The sequence below is a fragment of the Ctenocephalides felis genome, unplaced genomic scaffold (assembly GCF_003426905.1).
Source record: "Ctenocephalides felis isolate EL2017-DRISC unplaced genomic scaffold, ASM342690v1 CF-g0.4_SCAFFOLD_01886, whole genome shotgun sequence".
Classification (NCBI taxonomy): domain Eukaryota; kingdom Metazoa; phylum Arthropoda; class Insecta; order Siphonaptera; family Pulicidae; genus Ctenocephalides; species Ctenocephalides felis.
The window spans coordinates 83,730,638-83,756,459 of NW_020538040.1; the positions used below are offsets into that span (position 1 = coordinate 83,730,638).

The following is a 25,822-nucleotide window of genomic DNA, read 5'->3' on the forward strand; positions in this document are numbered from 1 at the left end:
ATTATTAGCGCCCCCAAGAGTTCCCGTTACGATTTATACTTCGGCCGCCGTACATCACTCCGGTCCGCGGTGTGGGGCCTCTTGATGCGATTTAACCGCCCAACGACGAACGCCTCCTCACTAACTTGGAACGGCTTCCTTTTCGACGATGATTTTGTTCTCTTTCGCGCGCTGTGCTCGCCGTGCGTATAATTCCGCGACGTGCGTAATATTTCATATGATTTCATACGTGAGCGTCGTGTTACGGTGGTTTATCCCACACGATTTGCGGGGTTGATTTTGCGGCGGACGCCTGCCTCCCCATCGAGTTGTCGTCTCGTCTAAACGAAAATTCAGAAATGAGGGGTTATTCAATCTTCTTGCAATGCGCGTATATGATCCGTGATTCTTGTTCCTGCATTGTCGAAAACACCAAGTAACCAGTGGCAAGAGGATAATCGTGCATCTGAAAGTATATATTTAATATGGAATTCACCATTTCCTGAATCAATGTTTTTTTCTGATCATTATTTATAATATTAACTTAATTATTGTTATATTCACAAAGTAAATTCAGTCGCTGAAGGTAGAATAGAAAAATGGACTTTCTAGTATCTAAGTTAACGGACTAGGTACGTACGATAACATATAAACCGATTTCGAAAGGAATGCCGAGGAACAAAGTTTCTTGCAGTTTGCGTCGTTTGTCTTCATTAAAACTACGATGTATTTATGTGCATGAGCTTCGGTACTTCACGATTTCGATTCGCCTAACAACTTAGTGGTACTTATTGTCAGGAAATGAAACTATTTGTCTGCGAGAATGTTTTCTTGGTATTTCTTGGGTATGATAATTTAATTCAAAAGCTCTATTATATAATTACTATTCCAGTAGTTGCCATAAATTGGTATATAGTTTTCTATAACAGTCATTATAGTTATTAAGAATAAAAAGATCGTGTTATTTCTGTTATTATATTAGAAGTTACTTATATTTTTAGAAAAATTTTGTTGTAATTATTGCATAGTTTTATGAGCAGAAATAGATCTAAACCATACAAAAATCTATTGATTTTTACGAATGCCTTTCTACCAACATTTATTGCTTGTTATTGGTAATAGTCCGGGGAACTGTCTCGGCCTCTTAGAAAATTGAAAATAAAGAAGGAAAGGCATGCCGGAATGCGCGTTCAGTCGGGTGTAATACGTCCGCAACGCTAAACGATGCGGTAGCCGCCTTCAGTAAACGCAAAACTGTCTTATCCAATATCCAATCCAATATAAGACTATCTCTGCCAACAGTTCACGCCAACGTTACCATTTTCCATCTATTTGCAATCATCGATAATGAGTAATATATTATTCACTCAAAACTGAATACAAAAATTATAAAACTTTAGTGTAGCTTGTGTTGAAACGTTAAGATTACTCATACATTCTTTTTTTAAGTATTGTTAAAGGAGGAAATGATTGACAGTAGCCATAACATTAGTAAGTTTAAATGTTTTTCTTTTTTTTAAATGAATGTTTATCGTATTGAACAGAAATTTAATGAATTATAAAAACGGTAACTTAAATTTAGTCATCACAACTAGAATATAATTCACAAAATTGTGATACGTCGTAAAGTTAATATTTGCAATATTACGAACTAGTTTTATTTTTTTAAAAGCTAATTAATTTGACATATTCCAGACTTATATTTTCAAACTATATATATATATATATATATATATATATATATATATATATAATATATATAATATTTAATATAAAATCAATACTGTTTTATTGTAATATTATTGTTGTACTATAATATTTCACATGCAGAAGCACTTCAAATACTAATATTAGATTATTGGCATAGCAATTTTTTCGTATTTCTTTTGTTGAACGAGACCACTCTTTACCGGGCGGTTCGCTTTTCAGCATCGGAATTGCTGAAAACCCGGACGGACGTGTATGAGGAAATGCAATAGCCTTCGCACTGACCGCGCACTGGATGCACTCATCATTTTCTTTTCCGCCTATCGGTTTTCCTATCAGGCAGCGGAAATTGTTCGTGCACAGGATGGCAAAGCCGTTCATTCGCCATTTGATTATTAAATTCTGTCTTAGTTCTCAGTCCTCTAGATAGTAAAAAACGAAAATCTCACAAAATATTATCAACTTGAATTATATACATTTTTAACATTTTAACAATAATTATAGTGTACTTAATTTAGACAATTATTAGCTTATTTAGATGCCCTAAAAATCAAATTTTGCATAGACTGGAAGACTGGGTACGGTAGTAACTATACAGATTTTGAGATAGGGTGAAAGGGATAAAGATTCAAGTTTACATTATTGCTTTCAGTCAGTATCTTACATTAACATGATCGAATTCTTTTAATAATATTGTTAATTGTATATAGATAGATCACTTTGTTTGTTATTTTGCTAATAAGTTGAACATTAGCAGTTCTTTACTAGCAATTAGTCTGTTCTTAGACAATTCAGCTCAGTCATAATGATGATTTGTTTTAAAAAGTGTGCGTTTGCTACGGTTGTGATATGTATTTTTTATCTTTTTCGGGTGAATATTAAACAGATAAAAAACATCTAACTTAACTACGACAAAATACGAAAGAGAAAGGAAAAGGAAAATTGAATATGACAAAAAAAAATTCTTATTAAGCTTTGTTTGGATGTTCATGTTATTTGTGTTACAGATTATTGTCATGAACGACAATAAAAGTCGTTATAAACAATTTCGGTTATTTCATTGGTTTTTGTGTTATGAAATTGTCTAGAAGATTTTATACACATATTTCAACAAATAGATTATATATATATATATATATATATATATATATATATACGATGCAATATGGCAAAGTTCTACATACTTGAATTTATAATACGACACAGTACTTGTTAATCATGACGAATATGCAGTTATAAAAGCATTTCTTGATATTACTATTCTACGTATGATTCTTCAGAATGTGCTCATATCACTACTGAGTTATATTTCATCTCGAGTTCATGTAGTACATCATTCATGTATTATTAACCATATATAAGTCATGTAGGAAACGTGACAATGAGCTATATGAATTTCTAGCGTTGAACATCATAAAACACATGTAATGTCAATTACAATTAGAGAAACTATCCTGATGAAATAATATTTCGTTCCTATAAACACTGTATCGGTGGTTGTTTACTTTATTCGATTACAAAAAAAGGAATTGCATATACTAAAGAAAATTTTGAGATTTTCAAATTGTTACAGTTATGAGTTATTGAAAATTATGGAGTTCACTTGTATAAAGCTTATATATTTTATAAAGTATAATAAATATTCGTGAGAATTCAAAAGTATAATATATATTGTTTTTTTTTTATTTGACTGAATGCTTGGTTAATAAAATTTATTAATTTCATAAATTTGCACAATTTTGTACGAATACAACGTAAAATATATTCGTTAATTTTTGCTCTGGATAGGGCTTATAATGTTGCCATTCGTTTCGCAAAGGTCTTACGCAACAAATTTATTGTTTTAATTGGACTACAAGCCGGCACCCGGATAATACGATACATAGAACTTCATTAGCGTCTACCCGTCTGAATCTCTGCAGGACAGATAGACCGAGTGAACCAAACTTTTCATCTTAGTGTCTAAATATATATATATATATATATATATATATATATATATATATATATATATTGCATCGAAATTTTATTCAATAAAACGTTTAAACGACTACTTTAGATCTTTTATATTGTTTTTTAATGTTAATTCAAACTTAATCACTGAATTTAGTCATATGTTTCTCTTTAAAATTTCACCCATGCTATACCAATTATACAACTTGGGTATGTTATAAAAATTAAAAAAAGTTTTGAATTGTCTTTCGGTAAGTTAATGATAATGATTTTAAAATTGAAATTTATTGCATTAACTTTGAGCATAACAGTTATTAATAACTAACGATTTATTATATATCCGATGAAACTATAATTCAAATTATTTTTAATGTTTGGTACCGACGTCCGAAAAGTATTTTTAACTTCCCTTAGGACAAGTTATAGTAATCACAAAAATGTATGTGTGTGTGTTCGGATACAAATTTTCGTCGACGATTTCCGGAACACGGATGAAGCGATTTGAATAATTCAAAAAACATTCGATTCGTATTGACAAGGAGACGTGCTGATTAGTTTTTGGCGAAGGCAGGTCTAGCCGTTCCGAAGATATGGGGCAAAAAGTGCCAACAACAGTAACTCAGTTTTTAAGAGAACGGAGCGTCCAATTTGAACAATTCAAAACACATTTTACTTGTATTAACAAGATGAAGAACTGATCAAATTTTCATGAAGCAGGTCTAGCGGTTTCGGAGGTCTAGTAAAAAAAAGTAAAAAAAATGCCATTGAGCGGTCAAAAATGATCATTAGACATATGCACATTTATCACACAATTATCAGATATTTTATAGAGATTTTAACAATAAGTATAAGTATAAATTTTGTTTACATTCCTATTGGTTCCGTACCAATGTTTATCCGTTAGACGGCGACGCGGCGTTTACGCACTTCTATATTTCGTCTCTATGCAGTGAAAGTAGTACGATTGCTTTGAAAACATGTTTTGAACTTCCAAAATATTTCAAAATAAATTTTTCTTCTAAAGTTTTTTTTTTTCAAAACAAAGTAAATTTTTGTCAAAAATTTATAGTTTCTAAAAATCTAATTTTTTCAGAGTAAATTTTTTTCAAAAAAATTTTTTTTTTTTTGGTACGGGAAGTTCGAGCAATTTGCCTTAAGGCACGATGCCATGCGTTCCACTAGTTGAATTTGAAATTAATACTTCTGCAACATTATCTAACCTACTTGTATGTAAGCTTACAATATACTTATATATCTATTCCGGACGCTTTCTGTAAATCACGTTGTTATTAATCACATGATTTACGCTCAAAAGCCCTTTGGTGCGAGCTTTTGCATGTACGGGGCAACATTGCACGGCAAATACATCGTATGCCGCCGCCGTTCGGGCATCGGCATTTGATTTACGCCTTTTACCATGACAATAGTATGTTATTATGGTGTAATAATAACGTTATAGCCCTGCCCCTAAAATCATCAGACGAGAAGCGTCGGTGATATATACGCAGCCCAGGAAACGACCTGTACGCAATGGAGAACCATCGCCAGATAATGGTCTCATTATCCTTATAGCGTTAACGGTAATTGGCTTCAGATATGCGTTTAATTGCAAAGCTTTATCATAGTAACGCGCGGCAACAACCTCTTTTATTGGAAAACAAGATAGTAATAGAAACTCCAAAGGTGTCACATAATGGAGCGAGAATTCTAATCTAGGAATCGTCCCAACGGATATTGCGCAATTTGTTGTATTGCGTGCGATATAATTTGCATTTTATACCCCACACGGGTAGTATGAGATACACTTTATTTGGATTGTGCAGCATTTAAGCAATGGATGTAATTTGGTTGAAAGTGTACAGCTTTTTTCTAACAATTTTGTATATTGTTTTTATTATGCTAATTATATTTCTAATTGTTTAAAATTCTATCGGGTTTAGTTTTCTTTTAAGCTTTGGATCTATATTCGTAAATAATATTTCTAAGATCTGTTGGAAGAATTAAGACTTCTTGTTGAACTATGAATTTAAAATTTTGAATTTTGAACAAAAGATCTTAATTTTAAATTATTATTTTAAATATTTTTGACTGCCCTCCTAGAAATGTTATTTACGATTACAGATCAAAACACAAAATGAACAGAATTAATAAAAATGAACTAAAATAACCGAAAAATGGTCGCATGCAAGCTTTGGGTTGCACTTAAAAGCTCATCATTTTCAAACTATGTCAGATATTTTTTATTGAGTAAAATTAATATATGTATAAATCTTCAACATTCAAAATAAATTTTGGCAAATTTACTTTTTATTATCTGACCTAAAGTCATCCGTTGACGAATAAAATATTTAAAAATGAATTTTGCAAATGCTAAGAGAAAGATATTTTATTTAACCCGCTTACGGTGACAAGTTACATGTCCGGGATTAACCGATTAATGGAAGCGCTCACCATGAGTCGAAAAGTCAACAGAATTTGCGGCAAAGCAAAACGGGAGAAGCTTGTCGTTTCAAAATATTAAAGCTATTCATCATTTATGAATTACTGTTCAGTGTTGACTTTCTCTTTTTAACCCTTAACCACAATTATTTTATGCTTTATCTTCTATGGCTCGAAGAAATTGAATCGAAATATTATTTTTTGACGCAAGAACTTGTGTATTTGATACTTGTTTTGAATAATGCTATATTTTGTATTTACGGGAATATTGAGAAATCAATTGTAAATTAGTTTTCAATGCCACATGTAAATATTGTTCAATATGTGAAAAAATATGGTGGATTGTGCAAAGATTTTTCTGTTATGTGGAAGTTTTCTGTTATATGGAAGCGAAATTTCAATTTTCTTTTTATTGATGTTTTTATTTATTTATTACCTAAAATGGAGTCCATTTTTAACGACAAAACTTATGATATTGAATAGTGTATATAACCACAATAAAGGCGTATGGTTATTTGAATGTGTTTGTTATGATCGCAATATCTATTATATTACCTCAGTGCATACAATATTTGGTTATTTGTGTGTTTCAATGAAAATTTCACATGGTCAATAAAAAAAATATACCATTAATATTATTATCAAAAAACATTACTTGAAATCAATCGAGTAAATGGTTACATTCTGGGACAATAATAAAAATGTGTACTTTATCGCCTTAACTTAGATGGTCGAAAACCTCCTACGCACGTGTAGGTATCTATCACATTACTTTGAAGAAACTATCAGGTTTGTTGTTTTGCATCAAATACAATACATATGAAGCAGAGCGGCAGCACTTTCATTTGCCGAAGGGCTGCAAATAAACTCGACGCATGTGAAGCATGGCAAGCCATCCGATCGACGCCAACATTGAAACGCTTTCGCAGCAAATGACACAAATGATATCGTAATTTACTTTAAATTGTATCCTGGCAGTACGGTTTCAGTTCTGTCCCTCCGTGCTTCCTGCTTCATCCCGAATGGAGTCCATTGTGCTTCCGATGATTACGCTCCACGTTTGCGGTGAGGTGTGCACGGCGAATATATACAGTAGATTGTTTTCCACCGATCTGGGTATGCGTTTTCTGAAGCTATTGCTAGGTTTACAAAAATAATCTAGTATTGCGCGTATCGAATTTGTTCATGTGATCCTTATTTTTTTTTTTTTATATGACTGTATTTTAATATAATTATTTAATTACGTAAGGGAGCTAGGGGCTATATGTAACGGGGGTAACTAGTAACCGGCATTTTTAATGGGATCTTAAAAGATGTGAAAATAATTTTTTTGTCTTAATTGGTCATGTAAACCGTCCTACATAATATTGTCACAGCTACTGTCTCGCAGACTGAGGCAATAAACAGAACTACGCAAGTCAGTCATTTTTGACAGGTTATTATTATCAACTAATTTTAAATTTTATATATCTTATTTTATTGCAAATTTATCAAAACTTGATAATGTGCAACAATTTTTGTGATTGCTAAATTGTTTAAAATTATTATCTTTATTAATGTAAAAAAATTACACCTGAAGTTAGTTGAAATAAAACCTTGGGGCTAGTTGTATCATACAATAATTATTATAGTAGACGTTATACATTTTATTTGTATTATTTATTTATTAGTTAGCAATCCAATTAGTTGATTTATGAAAAATTACTTAGAAACAAGTCAATTTAAAAATAAATAAAGGCTAAATTATCAGAGGCATATTGTGGTTTTTTTGTTGTTACCACTTGCCTAAATAGACGTTACAACTATCCCCAAACACGAGGTAAGTTGAAACACAGAAAATAAATAATTTTATCAATTATTTTTCTTTATTTCGTAGAAATATAATCAGTGGTTTTCAAGATATATTAGTTCAATACAAAAAAACTGTTACAACCAGCCCTTAGCCCAATGTCTATATTTTATCATTAAGTCAAGATAAAATTCAATTGATATTAATAGAATATCGGAAGTAGTAGAGAGTAGAGATGTTTTTGTCAATAATATCTAATATAATTTTTATACGGCTAATTTAAGGAAAACTGATCTTTTATTCATTATAAAAGTAATCGAAGTGTTCAACGTAATTGAATAATCATAGTAGAATGCGTTTATAGCTTGATTAAGCACTTCTAATTTAAGCGAATCTTAAATAACCTTTGTGACCAACCGTGCCAAATGGTAATGTCATGCCTAATCTTTATATAATAATAATTTTAGTAATTAATCACGACTTGAGTTCTATTTGCGAATAAGTAACAGTAAAACTGTTTTTGGGCCAACGATGCCATGACACATTTTCGTTGCAATTAAATATAGGTGTAATTCAAATAGTTGAGCTTAATGCCAATAAAAAAATTAAAGAATATTGATTTTTTTTTAATTAATTACACATAATTCAAAACTTATATAATAATTATATTGCAAAAGTAAATTAATAAACTATATAATAAACTTATTAATTAATTTATGAACTTAATAATTAGCAATTTTAGTAATAGGTGTCTTTCGAAAAGAAGTCGAGGGATTATATTGTATCATTACTTGGGTATTTCCTTAATTACCTTTTTGACTGAATTTAATATTCAATATTTCAATTTTGCCTTTTGCTAGTTTGCTAGTTTGCTAGTTTTCCCCTCATGAGCCTCGAGTTGTATCGACACTTGAAATACCTAACGCCGCCATCGTTTGCTGGAAAACAGTTGAAGAAATATTGTTGTTTCAAAACTAATTCGTACTTGTACTGTGCAATATTAGTTTTTGTCATAAATAAAAGTACGATATGCTCCCATCGTTTCGCAGCACATGTTTTGATATTGAAGAAAAACTTATCGCATGAATCGTTAATTTTTTCATGGTCTCTAGATATATTGTGTTAATTTTGCTTTACTTATTGAGATTCAAAGAAAAATGGATAATTAATTATGAATATCATCGAAAATAAAATTTTATACTTTTATACTATTCTTGCAATTTAAAGTTTTCTATTTTTGTTTAATAAATTAATTTGATCATATTCAAGGAATTCTATTGATTGAAATAAATATTTTAACTAAAATGCGAGAGTAAAAGTTTCACTAATCTTCAAAACAAATGTTATAATTTACATATATGTCGGCAAAGTAAATTTTATTTATTTTGGTAATTTATAAAAATAATATTTTACAGGAGACAAAATATGTAATAATTATTAAGCTGATACAAAATTTTTTAGATATTCAATTTTTGCGATAAAATATAATATAACAAAATTATGTCTTTTTTGATTATAAGTATTCCCATTGTATAATTGTAACTCTAATTAGTTTTTTTAACTTCCCGTAGGGCAAGTTATAGTAATCGCAAAAAAATCGAAAATGAAAATTTTTATATATCTTTACGTTTCAGAGGTTTCTGAACATTTTGGCATACCTTAGAAAAAATGGATGTATGTGTGTGTGTGTGTGTGTGTGTGTGTGTGTATGTATGTATGTACGTGTGTGTATGTATGTGCGGATACAAATTTTCGTCGACGATTTCGGGAACACGGATCAACCGATTTGAATAATTCAAAAATCATTCGATTCGTATTGATAAGGAGACGTGCTAATTAGTTTTTGGCGAAGGCAGGTCCAGCCGTTCCAAAGATACGGGGCAAAAAGTGCCGAAAACGGTAACTCAGTTTTTAAGAGAACGGAGCGTCCGATTTTAATAATTCAAAAAACATTTGACTTGTATTGACAAGATGAAGAATTGATCAAATTTTCATGAGGGCAGGTCTAGCGGTTTCGGAGATCTAATGAAAAAAGTAAAAAAAAATGCCATTTGGCGGTCAAAAATGATCATTAGACACATGCACATCAAATTATCAGATATTTTATAGAGATTTTAACAATAAGTAAAAATTTTGTTTGCATTCCTATGGGTTCCGTACCAATGTATATTCGTTAGACGGCGACGCGGCGCTTACGCGCTTTGACATTTTGTTTCTATGCAGTTAAAGCAGTACGATTGCTTTGAAAAAAAGTTCAGATCTTCCAAAATATGCCAAAATAAAGGAAACATTATTTTTTCAAAAAAAAGTAATTTTTTGTCCAATTTATAGTTTCTCAAAAATCTTATTTTTTCGAAGTAAATTTTTTTTAAAAATGTCAATTGTTTTTAAACAAATAATAATTTTTGGTACGGGAAGTTCCAGCAATTTGCCTTAAGGCACGATGCCTTAATTGCCTTAAGACAGAATTCCACTTACAGCTAGTTCATATATTAATTCATGAATTTAATATTTATCTTAAATTTACATTTTTACTCAATGAAAGCATTATTGTAAATTATTGGTAATGATTTTTTCCAAATTATTAAATTTATACATATTATAAATTTGCTAATGTTATTAAATAGTATAGTTTTTTATGTATTTAGAAATATTTTTTTAAATGCCAGATTAAAAAGCATATTCGAAGTTTTACCATAATTCAAATTTATTGAATTAATTTACTATAGTTGTCTATTGGTTTGATGTATATCAATATAACAGAAAAATGTAAATTCTGATATTATTTAGTGAAGGCAAGGTATTATTTGGATATTGTTTGACCACTCATAACTTTTTGTTTGTTTTCTTTCTCAAAGTATTATCACAAAATTTCTTTTATAATGAGTGCTTGAATATCTTGTTTGATACGCATAACGTTAAGATTTGTACCATGTCTTATTGAAAAGAGTATCCACAACTACTATTCTACGATTCGATTCGGAAAATGCAATATACTCATGTACTTTTATACTTCGTACCGTGCAAATCGCTTTTTCTCTATATATCTGTATCCACGTAGGCACTTGGACCTACCACGTTCAACCCGTATAATGACCGTATGCACTAAGCCAGATCTAATTCCATTACGAGGTTTCCTTATTCCATCCTATTGGATTGTAGGATGAGAAGAAAGCTACGGTCAGTTTGATTTTAGTGTTGCTCCTTGCTCGGCTTTATATTGCAGATATAATCAAGCATTAATTTAGGGGATATATAAAAATATTAACTTCACGATACTGATTTGCGTTATTTGTAATGGTTTTATCTGTGCACCATTGATTAATATTTTTGTGTGCATATATATATATATATATATATATATATATATATATATTAGGGTGGTCCTTAAAATGGTCATTCTCGAATTTCCTTGCTCCCACGGGCTCAAATGGTTCCAAATTGATAAAAAACAATTCTCTGAAAGTTTTAGCTCTTAATATTAACGTTTAGATAGAGCGCAATTCAATCAAAGGATGTATGGAAAGAGCATGGAAAAAATTTTGAAAATTTAAAAAAATGTTTTAGGGATAACTTAGCGACAAATGAATGAGTTTTATTTATTCATTTGTTCGCTAAATTACATCTAAAAAACATTTTTAAAATTTTTCAAAATTTTTCCATGCTATTTCCATACAAAACTTTGATTGAATTTTGCTCTATCTAAACGTTAATATTAAGAGCTAAAACTTTCAGAGAATTGTTTTTTATCTATTTGGAACCATTTGAGCCCCTGGGAGCAAGGAAATTCGAAAATGACCATTTTAAGGACCACCCTAATATATATATATATATATATATATATATATATATATATGCCAACAAAATAAATATTTCAAAAAATAGCTGTTCATACGTAGTTTCATATGATATAAATTTGTAGAACATATTAGCAAATGTGTAGCAAAAAAAATATTAAGACAAAAAGCAGAAAATGTAGTTGGAATATCTTGATTATGAGGGATTTAACAAAATATTATTGCAATTTATATTTATTACTTTGCCTGTGTTTCATTTTCAATGTAATTATTGTCTTAATTAATTAATTATGTTTTCATACTTATTTTCATCACTAGAACAATTAGCCGCATACAAAGTTTACGATAAAACTACTTATCAGAATTTGACAAGTAAAATATATTATGCCTTCGTTTATAACAATAATAAAATTAATTATTGGTGATGTATAGGAAAAATTGAAGTAATATTGTACAGGAGAAAAGTATTTGAATGCATTTATTTATTGTTGTGATTTAATAAGAGTTTTAGGTATATTCATTCAAAAATTATTTATAAATATCAAAATATTAATATAATATTAATATGTCTTGTTAATCGAAAAATGTTTTTTTAATAGCAAATTTAAAAATATAAAAATTTATTATTTAATTATTTATTCTAATGATGTTTAAAAATTCTAACAGTGATTTGTTTGTGCGCAGGGCCGCTGCAACCGCGAGAAGCCACCATGCAAGTACTTCCATCCGCCGCAGCATTTAAAAGACCAACTCTTGATCAACGGGCGCAATCATTTGGCGCTGAAGAATGCGCTCATGCAACAAATGGGACTGGCTCCAGGGCAGCCGGTCATGTCCAGCCAAGTGCCGACTGTGGTGAGCTTAACTATGGCATTAATTATTTAATTTTCTAGTTGAAAATTTACTATTATTTTGGGTCTTTATGTTTTGTCCATTTATTGTTGCTGCGTAGATGCTAACTTTTGTTTAGAATGGAAATTGTGTAATGATTGCCAATCTTTCAAAGTGGTTAATAGTTCGATGATTTTTAATATATATATATACTATTTACAATAACATTTATTTCATAGAATATCTTAAGTTATATTGATTACTATTTTATAAGCCATGTCGTTGTAAGATTGGTATTCAGTATACTAGCTTATTATGAGTTATTTTTAAATATCTAACTTAATTTTGGTGTTTTAATGCATGAATAAAATTATAGTAAAAAGATTTTAGATGTGTTACTCTTACAACTATATAATTTTGTCATCTTATCCTCATTAATATTTTTGTATGTCTATTTTAATTTCTAATTTTCTGAACCTATTTGAATTTATGTATGTTATGTCGTTTTTTATTTTTTGCGTGGTAATAAGTCTCATCTTACTTCAATCTAGAATACTGAAAATTATTAAATTAGATGAATTAATTTAGGTTCAGAAATATTATTCCAAAATGATATCCTTCATGAATCCATTAAAAATAATCCCATCTTAGTAGTAACCCTTAGCGGAGTCGTTCTGTAGTGTTTTTTTTTTATTTCGTTTGTGTTGGCGTTGGTGTCGGTAGTCAGTGGCGTCCGCTGGATCGCTGCTACCCCCCATGGCGCACTCCCCTCAAGGCTTGGGGCTCGCCGAGAATCCCCAAAGCATCTCACTGTTTGGCGGACCGTATGCACATCCGCTCATGGTAAACTTTGTTTTCGTTTATCTTTTTGTTGCGTTCAGTTTTTATTGTCTCCATTGTATCGCTATGTTGCTGGCATGATTGAATACCTGCCTTAGGCTTTTGCATAATTCATGTTATCTAAGTACGATAACGAATTTTGTTTGTTTTAGTCAATAATGGGTAGATAATAACGTCTCAATAACAATGTTCGATTAATACAGAAATGTAACGCTTTTGTGCACCTTTACATTCTAAGAAAAGAAGACATTGTAAATATATGGTTGCTTCAATTAATTTTCAAAATAGTTCATATTAAATAGTTTCTATACTAGTGTGTAAACATAATTAATGATATATTTATCGATTTATTTATATAATATTTCCAATGTCTTTTCACTTATTGCATGCTCAGCATTAGCATTGTATATTACCAAATTGATTAAATGTTTTTATTATCATAATAAACGACTATGAGTATCTTAATTATTTTAATATTAATGAAGCGGTACAAAATTTTATATTACAAAATACAATCACAAATGTAAGGATACACACACATATAAATATATATATATATATATATATATATATATATATGTTATGGTTGGGTTTTCATCCTGTATATATATATATATATATATATATATATATATATATATGAATTTAATTATTGATATGTGTATGGAACAAATACTGCAATTGATCGATAAATGAGTTATGTATGTATTATGCATATATATATATATATATATATATATATATGTATATATATGTATGTGTGTGTGTGTTTGTGTGTATGCACATATGGCAGGCTTTAATATGTTTTCTGATAATTATGGGAATATTTTGAATTCAATCGGTATAACGTCAATAGAGTCCATTGACTTTTTTATACTGATACTATTATAATTGTCACTAAATGTAACATCATTATGCCTCTTGTAAAATAAAGGACTGTTTACTAAGAATATAATTGTTATCAATAGTATATATTTTTCTCTAAGCGAGACACTTTTAGTGCAAAATCGAAGTAATCATTATTAGCATTAGAAAAAATGTGTATAATCCGTAGATGCTGATGATCAAATCTATTATTTTAGACAACTAATCCGTACCTGACTAGTATGCAGGCGAATACGTACAGTCCGTATTTCGCACCTGGACCACTAGTGCCAGCTCTCTTGGGACCGGATCCAGCATCAGCAGCCGTTGCAAGCCCCCTGGGTCCAGTGGTTTCTCAGACCGTTGCTGTGCAACAGAAGATTCCACGTTCCGATCGTCTTGAGGTGAGTTGATGACGATTTGTGTTAGTTACTATAGTCTTATCAATATATAAATATAAATGTTTCAAATGTGTACTATATGTAACATCGTATATACAGTTCTATAGTTGACTAGTTACGCGTGCATTGAGTCATTAACGACAGTGATTTCAAGTACCTTAACCGCCTTCTCCCCTGCTACTGAATTCTGTAAAATTACAATAACATTTTTGATGTTTTGTTGTTATTATATATTAACTGTTTCATATTTTTTAATGCTTTAAGTAGTTTCTTATAAGTTGCGTTTTTTCACTTTTCTGCATGATATATATATATATATATATATATATATATATAGATATATATATATAATTGGATTATTAGTTTAGTTTAGAAAGGTGAAACTACTTCTTTAAGTTATCCAAATGTGGAATTTAGAATGTTGTACATGTTTTTCATTTTGTCAGTTTTTTTCAACCTTCTTCAGATTTGTTTTAATATAAACTTTGTATTTATTTGCATATTGTTTTAGATTGACTGCTATATGCTTATAATAATTTCGCTTTATTATGATTTTTGCATAGTTTATAACAATATTCTTTTGTATGTTTACTAGGTCTGCGCGTGTGTAATTTGCAATATCATTATTTACATACGTAATAATTAATTGAATTTAATTATATATGTTGTCAATTCACATATAATATTATTACTGTATATACATGTTGGACACACCACACACAGCTTACAGGCTGATACAGGTCTCCGTCGAGAATCAGATGGTGTATTAATACGCATGATGGATCGTGTCGTTCAGCAGAAGACCCGTAGAACGGATAGGGTTTGATATTTTGTTAATTTATAGTTAATTGATGATAATATTCTCGACGTCCTCGCGACACCCTCTCTATTTTCCGGGCATCTGCGGCATCTTGTCCTCCAGCCTATCGCATGCGGCCTTCTTTAGATATTATTATATGTGTGTTGCGCTTATTCTTGATTATAAAAAATGTTTGTTAATAATCATTTTTCAGTTTCATCGCTATGTCAGTGGCAATTTTATTTTGTTAGCTACTAATTGAATACATTATCACTGGAGCTTTGAAATAAGATGCCACATGATGATGCGATGAATTGAACATGATTTTTGAATCCATCTGACAATACTCCCTTGAAGTTGCATGAAATGATTGTTCCTTTGGTGCTTTTTGGCTATTGCCTATTGCCTATGCGTGCCCTCGATACCTATCCACAGGCAATCCTTCCGAGTTCGCTGTTGTCGGTTCGGTCACACGAATGTTGTCTGGCTGTTCCTTTTGTTTTGTTTGACCGTACAACGTCCGCAGGTGTGCCGCGAGTACCAGCGGGGTGCCTGCAAACGGGCGGAGAGCGAGTGCCGCTTCGCGCATCCGCTCGATAGCGTGACAGCACACGAAGACGGCTGCGTCACTGTTTGCATGGACGCCGTGAAGGGCCGTTGCAGCAGAGATCCTTGCAGATATTTCCATCCCCCTTTGCACCTCCAGGCGCACATAAAAGCGGCCCAGTCGCGCGCGGGCGCGGTATGCTAAATGCTCTCTTCTCTCTTTCTTTATATTTTTCTATCTAGCTTCTTTTTTGTTTTTTTTTATCCATAAGCTTACAATTCAAATGTTCTATTTATAGTTTTAAAATTTTCTTTCTTCTTATGCAATTCTCGGATTTATTATTTCGTATTTATTGCTTGGTTACGATCGCAGCATGCAGATTATCAATTTTTATCCTGTTTCTTTGTTGATCCTAATGATTAGTAATCTTAGCTGTCAGTGTTTAGTTAAATATGGATTTGTGATTGGATGTTAGCTAAGATTTAATATGGATTGAGCAAGATTGTTTTGATTTTTAACATATTTCTTAAGGGCAGTATATTTGTTAATATAATTAATATCACTTGTGTTCAGTTTTATTGTCTTTATCAATTGATATCATAGACATCTGTTATTTTTGTGTCATCGTTTGTGTCTGTACGCTAATTCGTTACTGTGTATGATTGAAACAATGAAAGGATACATCCTCTACTTGAATTTCCTGTAAATGCTTGAAACTAGTTTTTTCGAATAACCAAATCAACTACATATAATTGTGATGATTATATATTTTTTCTTATTTCCTTTTATGTTAGTTTACCATAAATATATAAATGTATATTCTATTAGATAGACCTTTATTTACGCCTTACATCTTTCTCTATCTCTGTAGTGACCTATGGTGGCACTTGGCTAGTAGGCACTTGCAACGATTTATAGCTAATGTGCAGCGCGCTTGCTACTTGCCCTACCACTATCCAACCTTTTCATAAGGACGAGAATAAGATCATGCATTCTCTTGCTTTTCAGGACAATTTCTTATCTTGAGATTTATGAGGAAAGAAGGAGAGCTGCGAGATCAAAGGATGCACAACATCTCTATTTTATAGCTGATTAATAAATTATAATTGACTATTTCAGATATATCATAACTTGATTAGATTATTTACGTGAGTTTTACACTTGATATCTTATTTTTAATTCTTCTGCAGCATATTTCAAAGAATGGTTTCAACTACAACAATAATATTTTTGAAATCGGTTTTCAACTAGCGGTGTTTGAATATTATTTTAATTTATTATTGCTTATTACTATTATTTTTTTACTCACTAGTGTGGCAGTCTATAAATATATATGCGTATTGTTTTACATTATTTAGGTTATTTTAGGGTTTGATTCAATATATCACACACACACACACATATATATATATATATATATATATATATATATATATGTATATATATATGTATATATATATATATATTTAACTGTAACTGTATTGATTTAAATAGCCTATAATGGTTTGATTTACAGTAAATTAAAATTTTATTGCAATTCTAATCATTCGCGGATTTTTGAACAAGTATCTGAAAACTAGATTTATTGTGTCAATTTAAACTGTAACATATACCACGTTCAAGAAAAATAAATAAACAGTTTAAATTACAATACTGTAATTTATTTCATGTAATTTTCCTTATGTAGACTGTACTTGTTTTATCTTGTTGTGCGTTGCATGTCTTTTGGCAAATTTGTGCTTACGTTCAGCTTTATTGATGTGTATATTATAACATATATATATATATATATATAGATCAAAGGGCAGGGTCGCGAGTTCCAGTCCGCGCTCTGGAAGGCCTTAAAAATATAGATCAAAAATATGTTTCCAGTCGAAAATAATCCTATTTCGAGTACTGCTGTGTGAAGTAACAATGGGCAATCTCTCACACTATTCTTTCCTGAATCGAGTTGGAGCTTAACTAGCTCACAGATCTGCCATAGGGCAGTACTTCCCATTTTATATATATATATATATATATATATATATATATATATATATATATATATATATATATATATATGATGAGTTATTTAGAATCGGGCAGTAATATATATATATATATATATATATATATATATATATATATATATATGTGTGTGTGTGTGTGTGTATGCGTGTGCATGCAAATATATCGAAAATTGGGTGATTAATTGATTTAGAATATTAAGATAAAATGTATATTTACACACATACATACACACACACACACATATATATATATATATATATATATATATATATATAATAATCAAAGAAAAAATATATATACATATATACGTGTGTGTGTGTTTTATAAACGCAATACTTTTGCCACTTACTTCAAATAATATTGTAAACTTTTATATTTACTTATTACATATATATTATTATATTATAAGTCTTTGCAAATATTGCTATCTTCACTTTGATTATTTTGCAAGTACCTTTATTTTTCATTTTTAGAAATTAAACGTATAATGTAACGGATTTTAATTAAAAGCATGGAAGGAAATTTTAAACTACATTATACATTAGTTGTTCATTTAAGAGCCTTTAAAACTATCGTGCTGTTGCCCTATCTGCTCTGTAACATTATTTGCCATAGCCAATACTCCTACATTTATTATTTTTGCGTTATACTATCTTTGATATGATATTTCAGTGCTTCTCAAACTGTTTTATAAGATACAAGCTTTGCGATCAAATTGAATTTATGCGAACTTAATTAAACCACGGCTTCCTCAAAGTTAACTAAGTGCTTGTGATGTAAAAATTTAAATCTTGATTATTTTGCATGTTTTGTCAATGTTAACGCAGATCAATGATTTATCACTTAATTCCTACTTTGGATTTATTGTAAATAATATACAAGTGTTGCTTTTTAATTAAAATATATGTGAACACAAGCAATATATGCAGCATGTATTATTTAAGATTATAACACAAAATATGAATGTTATAATTGGAATTAGATTGAAAATGCAATTACACTTTTTTGTACTTCATATTCATTATATCGCATGTTCAATACTGACAACGATTCTATTTCCTGACTTCTTTTGGTAACTTGCCTATCATGATATTTTTTGTATGAATATTTATTTGAAATATATAAATTTAATGTATTGAAAGCATTGAAAGCCTGATTACTATAGTAATAAATGCGCGGTATGCAGTTAGAATACTTTCTGGTAATTCGACTAAAATCATTGGCAGGTTATCACTTGCAATGCTGTTTTTTCTGCTAGTCATGTTCAATATTAGACCTTATCGAGACTATTCCAATTTACGTTGAGACAGTTCGAGAAGCACTGCCTTCCTCATGTTATTCATACAATGAACATTATTGTATAGACAAACACCATTTATCCATTGACTTGGAGTCGCTTTTTAATTGCTTGCTAACCTCTAGTCCGCTACTGGCACTGGTAACATGGCTGCTGTCCCTCCGGTGGTCGGACTGCCCGGCCTGCAGGCTTTGCCCGCTCCACCTGCTCCGTCGCTGGAGCTAGGGAAGAAACGTGCCGCCGCCACCAACTCTGATTTGTTACTGGTATAGCAGACGCTTTGCATGATTTTATTATGCCACATTATTTTTATTTCTTGTTATACACGTCATTTACGCCCCTTCTAATAAAATAAATATTACATACAAATTTGATTTACCTTCACTGTAATTTTTGCTTTAATAAATAACAATTTAGCATATATATATAGATATATAAATATATATATATACACATATATATATATATATATATATATATATATAAATTAACATTGACTGCTTACTAATTGCTTTTGCTGGCAAAGTTTAGCGTTTTAATATGAGTTACACTTTATGAATAGATATGTCATGTAAAATATATTATCTCGCTAGGCTTTGTAGCGATTCTGGTATCTTGGTTTGTCAAGTTGCTAGCATGCGGGCTGTTTCACACTGAAATAGCTTTGTTACCGAACGATCAATAAATACTGTTAATTATATAAATATAGTCAATCCACAGTTATTATATTGTTTGGATTTTCAAACATTTTGTGAGTTTTATCTCTGACTTTTTTGTTGTTTAAAATTATGTATTCAATGTATGTATACAAAACCAACACAAACTTTGTAAAATTCTGCAGCTAAGACAATTTGCTTTTTAAATTTAAGTGTGTTGCATGTATCTGATACATCTATAATGTTTTTTCCTTACACGCTGCTTATTACATCAAGTTTTATTTTGCGCGCTATATTGGCTATACTTTTGTCGGATTACTTTTAAGCATATTAAAATCGCAAGAAGTCTGCTTTGAAGCAAAAGTCTTATAAATATTTTAAAAACGAATTTATTTTATAGATGGAAATATGAACTTACTTACAGGTATCGAGGCTCATTGAATTTAGTATATCCTATTCTTATACTATCCATCGGCCAGCTCTGATCCCGCATTTGCAACTTTACTCACCATTAATATTATGAATATTAAACTGATGCCTATCAGTTTGAGCGTTCAGTGGAAGTAGCATCAAATCTTTCTTAATTTACTTACTATGCTCAAATAGCACTATTGATGCTTGGTATCTAACAATTATAAATATTGTTACATCACTGGTAGCTCTAATCGCATCATGTCTGTTAATTTCTTATTTCAATTTTGAAGAGACTAATGCACTTTAAATTTTTGCAGATGGACATGAAATCAGTCGGATCATTCTACTACGAAAGCTTTGTAAGTACGATATATTAAATTTTAGTGATTTTCAAAAGAAGATCTATCTATGAGATCTAAACTTTTATTAATTATATTTTGGTATATATTGACTAAAAGTTCATATATATATATATATATATATATATATATATATATATATATATATATATATGTATACACTGCGGTATAAAATGGCGATGGGAATTTTTTCACACTATTCTTCCCTGAATCGAGTTGGATTCTATTCAGCTCACCAACCTGCCCTAGGGCAGTACTACCCATTTCTACACTAAGAGAACACATTTGTACCTAATCAACAAATGAAATATTCTTTTCGCACAATACGTATATTTACGTATTTTAATACGTGATATTGCTCTGAATTATCAGTAATATTTCAAATGTAATGTTTATCTTTATTTTCTTTCTTTAGGCCTTCCCAGGAATGATGCCGTACAAACGACCAGCCGCTGATAAGTCTGGAATGCCCGTATATCAACCTGGTGCGACAACGTATCAGCAATTAATGCAGTTGCAACAGCCTTTCGTGCCCGTGTCATGTGAGTACATTCCCAGCCATCATGCGACCCCTGTCAACACTGGTCCAACCATCGAGGAATTACCTTCCACTCCTTCACACACGCCAACGCCGTCGCAAACTCGTACCGATGAACAGGACGAGCGCGCGCCGTCTTTGGCCGTAGTCACGTCCAGCTCCATGCCTATTCAGGACGCTGCTTCTATTGCTAAAGAAGTCGCACAGAAAAATTATGCCAATGCCGTTAAACTAGCGGTCGCCGCATCCGGTTCACTTTCAGGAAAACCACTATCCGCACTAAATTACACGGGCGTCACTCTCAACAAACAACCGGCCTCGGCCACGTTGCCACGCTTTCCAACAATCACCGTTCCAACATCTCAGTACGGATTAGCATATCATACAAACGCGAATGCGACAGCTACAGCTGCCGCTGCTTACAGTGCACGTCCCGCTCAGCCGCACTATCCATTATTGCGCCCGCAATTACCACCTCATTACGCTTTGACACAATCACAAAACGCCGCGCAGCAAATATTGGCAAGTCAAGGCCTTCTCGCCCAATATCATCCTTCACAGTTCACCGGTTTGCAAAGTTTGCCGGCGCTGCAGAACCTGCAAAGTATACCTACTTTGCAAGGTCTACAGAGTCTGCAAAATTTGCCCCCTCTAACACACTTGCAACCCCTTTCGCCTGCTCACGTCGCGCAAACACCGCAAAATGCAGCGGTGGTTATGAATCCTTACAAAAAAATGAAAACAAATTAATTGATCCATATTATCCGTTGTATTGTGAAGCTAGTTTAAATGAAGTAATTCATATGTATTATAGGCATTTACCAAAACTATAAATGCGTTGATGCAACGTAGCCTTTTTATTTCGGTATGAATAGGGAAGAACTGTGATATATAGATCAGGGCAGGTTCCCTCCCAGTGACAGTGCCTGCATATTCCTTATGTCTCCTAAAAGAAACCTTTCGAATTGACATTATTTCTTGCATCCAGAAATGGCATGGACCAGTTGACCTTATGGCTGGGCTGTAACCTATCCTCTCACATCATAAATTCTCTTTCTATATTCATTTTAGTGTTAAATTTTTAGTAGAGCTATATATATATATTTAATCAGGTTGTACGTGTTTATTATTAGACTTTAAGTTAATTCTTTTAGTCATGTTAATTAATAATATTGTCTTATTGGCATGCTAAGGTGTCTATATCACATTGTGAAACGCCTTTTGACTTGTCCAATTAAGTTATAGTAGTGGTAGTAGTCTGGCAGTCTTCAAAGGTATTTGCACCGTTGTAAAATTATAGTAATTATTATGCCATTCCTAAAGAAAATGCATCTGTGCAAAAATCGTTGAAGAATTGTATTGTTTTGTTTTGACTGAGTTTTTTTACATTATGTGGTGGGTTGATTGACTCTTTTAATATATTATTTATTTACAATTTTATACATAAATAGCAATTGCCTTTGACATCCAATGTAATATTAAGGTCAATTGTAATTTTAGTCCAAATAATAGATGAGTTAATCTCATAGTGAGTTTAAAAACTTGCCTTTATTTTTATTGATATAAATTTTAACATAGTCTATTTATAGATTATATATCTATATATATATATATATATATATATATATATATATATATATATATATATATATATATATATATATATATATATATATACGCGAGATGTGTTCAAAGTAATGGTGATTGTTTAAAGGTTTGCGGGAAGCATGCATGTGATTATCAAATGTTTGTTTTTGTTTTTGTTTTGTTGGTACGTACGCAACAAACATAAATTCACAGTTTTAAGCGGGCCTATTATATCAGAACAAAATCCGCGTTCAGAAGGGCTACTTAGGGGTCCAATTGTAGTCGCAAATTTGGCACTAGTAAGCTGATGAAAAAGTATTATCAGATGTTTTATGTTGTTAACTAAAAAACGTCAATGTTATTTTTGTGTCAGTTGACAGAATAGTGATTCTTGGTCTTTTGTGTTTGTACATTTGTTAACAAAGACTTCATTAAGAATTGTTCTCAAAGTAGTTCTTTGACAAAATGAATAGAACAGCTTAAAACTCAGATACAGATACAAAGAGGCCAGTTCTAGGAAATTATGTAAGAAATCAAGTATAAGCATCTACAAGAAAGACATAATATTTAGAAATCTACCAGCTGTTTAAAATTGGATTACCATTTCACACGGATCTGAATATACTTAGAAGAAAATGAATTGCTTAAGAATGTCAAATTTTGCACGGGATGATTATCAGTTGATGAGAGTTGAGAATGATAGACGATGTAATGAACTAACACTATAATGCTAACACTATAATATATTATTCACTAAATTTTACTAAATGTTTATATTAATATAATAAGTTAAAAAAGTGTGAAGTTATTCAAGTAGATTAGGTATCATGTCTATTTAATCTGGTAGTGTTTTTGTTGATTTATATTATAATATAATATTGTCTAGTATATTTTTGTTATTATTGTATTATAACTAAACATAATACGATTGTAATACTAAGTTTAGTTTCAAATATGCGATAACTAAAATTCATTAATTTTTATTTCAAATTTTGCGCCATTAATTTGAATGCCAAAAGCAGCGCCATCACGTCTGAGCGGAGGACCCTTTAAGTATTCCTTCTAAGGGTTTTAAGTACATAGTAGAAAAGTCTATGTGGTCCCCGTCGATTTTCTGCCGTAACATGTAATTCTTTTCTTATATTGATAGCAAATTACCATTCAAAGCAATGTAGTGTTACGTTGTTAGTTAAAATCAAATTATGCCACCTACTTGAAACTGTGACACGTTGATACACGTGTATTATTATAACACATCAACTATAAAAATCGATAACCGAATGTAGATTGCAAAACATCAAACGTTCACCTTATTGTTTGATCACGCCTCGTTCATATGATAGTGTATGCGTATATAACTATATGCATATATATATATATATATATATATATATATATATATATATATATATATATATATATATATATATATATATATATATATATATATATATAACAAATATTGTCAACTCTAGAAACTAAGCAAATATTATTTGAATGTTGTGATAGATAACATTAGCGTTTAATTAGGAACATAAGATAATTGAATGTTTTATTATTATTATTATTGTTATTGTAGTATATTATAATATTTAACCAACCAAGTGAATCATTAGCAAGACAATATGTTTAGATTGGTCTAGTTTAGTGTGTTCGGTGTCTATGACCGGCAGGATAAGATATAAGTTTTCTCTGATATATCAGATGATACGCCTGCATGCGTAGACACGCGTTTTAATTATATTATTGTAACTGATTGCATTTCGAGGTAGTAGCTTTTTTAGATACTGTCGAAGTGGCCGGCCAGTTGTCGCAGCTTTAGCCGTAAGCTTTAATTCTAACAAGTGCTCTAAAGCTTTTTGGCGTTCTCATTTGTTTTTTGTTTAATCGGCTTTGAACTAATATTTAACTTGAAAATGTTAGTCAAATAAACATAAACATTTTTATACTACTACTTCAAAAAGTAATGTTTTAGTAAAAGCGTATATAAAATTTTTGCTGTATTATTTTTTATAACTACACATCACATTGGTTCATATTAATGTTTGTTTTAACTTTAATTTTAACAAATTTCTAGTCTATATAGATAGTAGATTTTTGTGTAAGTTAATTTAATCATTGGCATGTACTGCTTCTGTTCTTCAACTGCTTTAACGCGATCTGTAGGACAACACAAAGTTGCGCAACTGCTTGGCCTTTGAGACAATGGCAATTCATTGCCCTAAAAGAAATATTTCTGTATCTTATTATTACCTGTATACTTGATAACTATCATTTGTAGCTAACGGCGCATTGGGTGCGGGCGCTTCTGTATATTTGCTTTTATTTTGCGTCCTATCACAATTTAACCAAAAATATTTTGCACTCTCCGAGGCGCAAGTAGCAGCGCCCGCGTCCACGCGCAGGCTAAGCCTGACTCATATCTTATTTTTTTACGATGTATTTGTATGTTCTAATCCTGCTAAATGTAAATGAGCCTAAATTGGCTTCCACAATGCCAGTATTTGTAATAATAATTGCTTGGAAATGCATGAATATTTGTTTTATTGATTAATAATATACATACGTACATTGATTTTACATTATATATAATTTATATTTGATTACTTTGTAAATTTTGCTTTAATATTAATTTACTATTTTTATTTTTGTTTCTATGCGGTTGTTGGTTTCACCCATTCTCATTCTAGTTCCCGCGAGACAGTCAATGTGACTAATCCGTTAGTAAAATGAGAATTGGTGACCCCTGGGTTTCTCGCGATCCTTTGCCGCCCTTATTCACTACATCATGTTTATATTTTTTAAGTTTTTATTTCACTTACTTCTCGATCATCTCAAATCTAATAAACGGAGCCGACGCGATGTTACATTGCGTTGCTTGCTCAGCTGCACATTTCAATTGCTTGTACAGAGTAGCATGTATACAAATATTGACTAAAATTCATTGTAAGCATTCGCCAACATTCACGTAATTTATATATTCGAATCCATCTTTTGCGATATATGATTGAA

General features: G+C 30.9%; 1 protein-coding gene across 7 annotated transcripts in view; it reads left to right on the forward strand.

Annotated features, from left to right (window-relative positions):
• LOC113378477 (muscleblind-like protein 1) overlaps window positions 1-22,614 on the forward strand; it is a 248,109-nt gene extending 225,495 nt beyond the window's left edge. For 3 of the 7 annotated variants that reach the window (XM_026619005.1, XM_026619007.1, XM_026619006.1), the window contains 6 exons: window positions 12,349-12,519; window positions 13,219-13,338; window positions 14,418-14,603; window positions 15,926-16,141; window positions 20,644-20,685; window positions 21,101-22,614. In XM_026619005.1, the coding sequence (XP_026474790.1) occupies window positions 12,349-12,519; window positions 13,219-13,338; window positions 14,418-14,603; window positions 15,926-16,141; window positions 20,644-20,685; window positions 21,101-21,973 (1,608 nt within the window). In that variant the 3' untranslated portion in view covers window positions 21,974-22,614. Of the gene's footprint in view, window positions 1-12,348; window positions 12,520-13,218; window positions 13,339-14,417; window positions 14,604-15,925; window positions 16,142-19,381; window positions 19,523-20,643; window positions 20,686-21,100 lie in introns of all 7 variants that reach the window. The other 4 variants (XM_026619008.1, XM_026619010.1, XM_026619009.1 and 1 more) reach the window with 4 other exon arrangements.
• The last annotated feature ends 3,208 nt before the right edge of the window (window positions 22,615-25,822 follow it).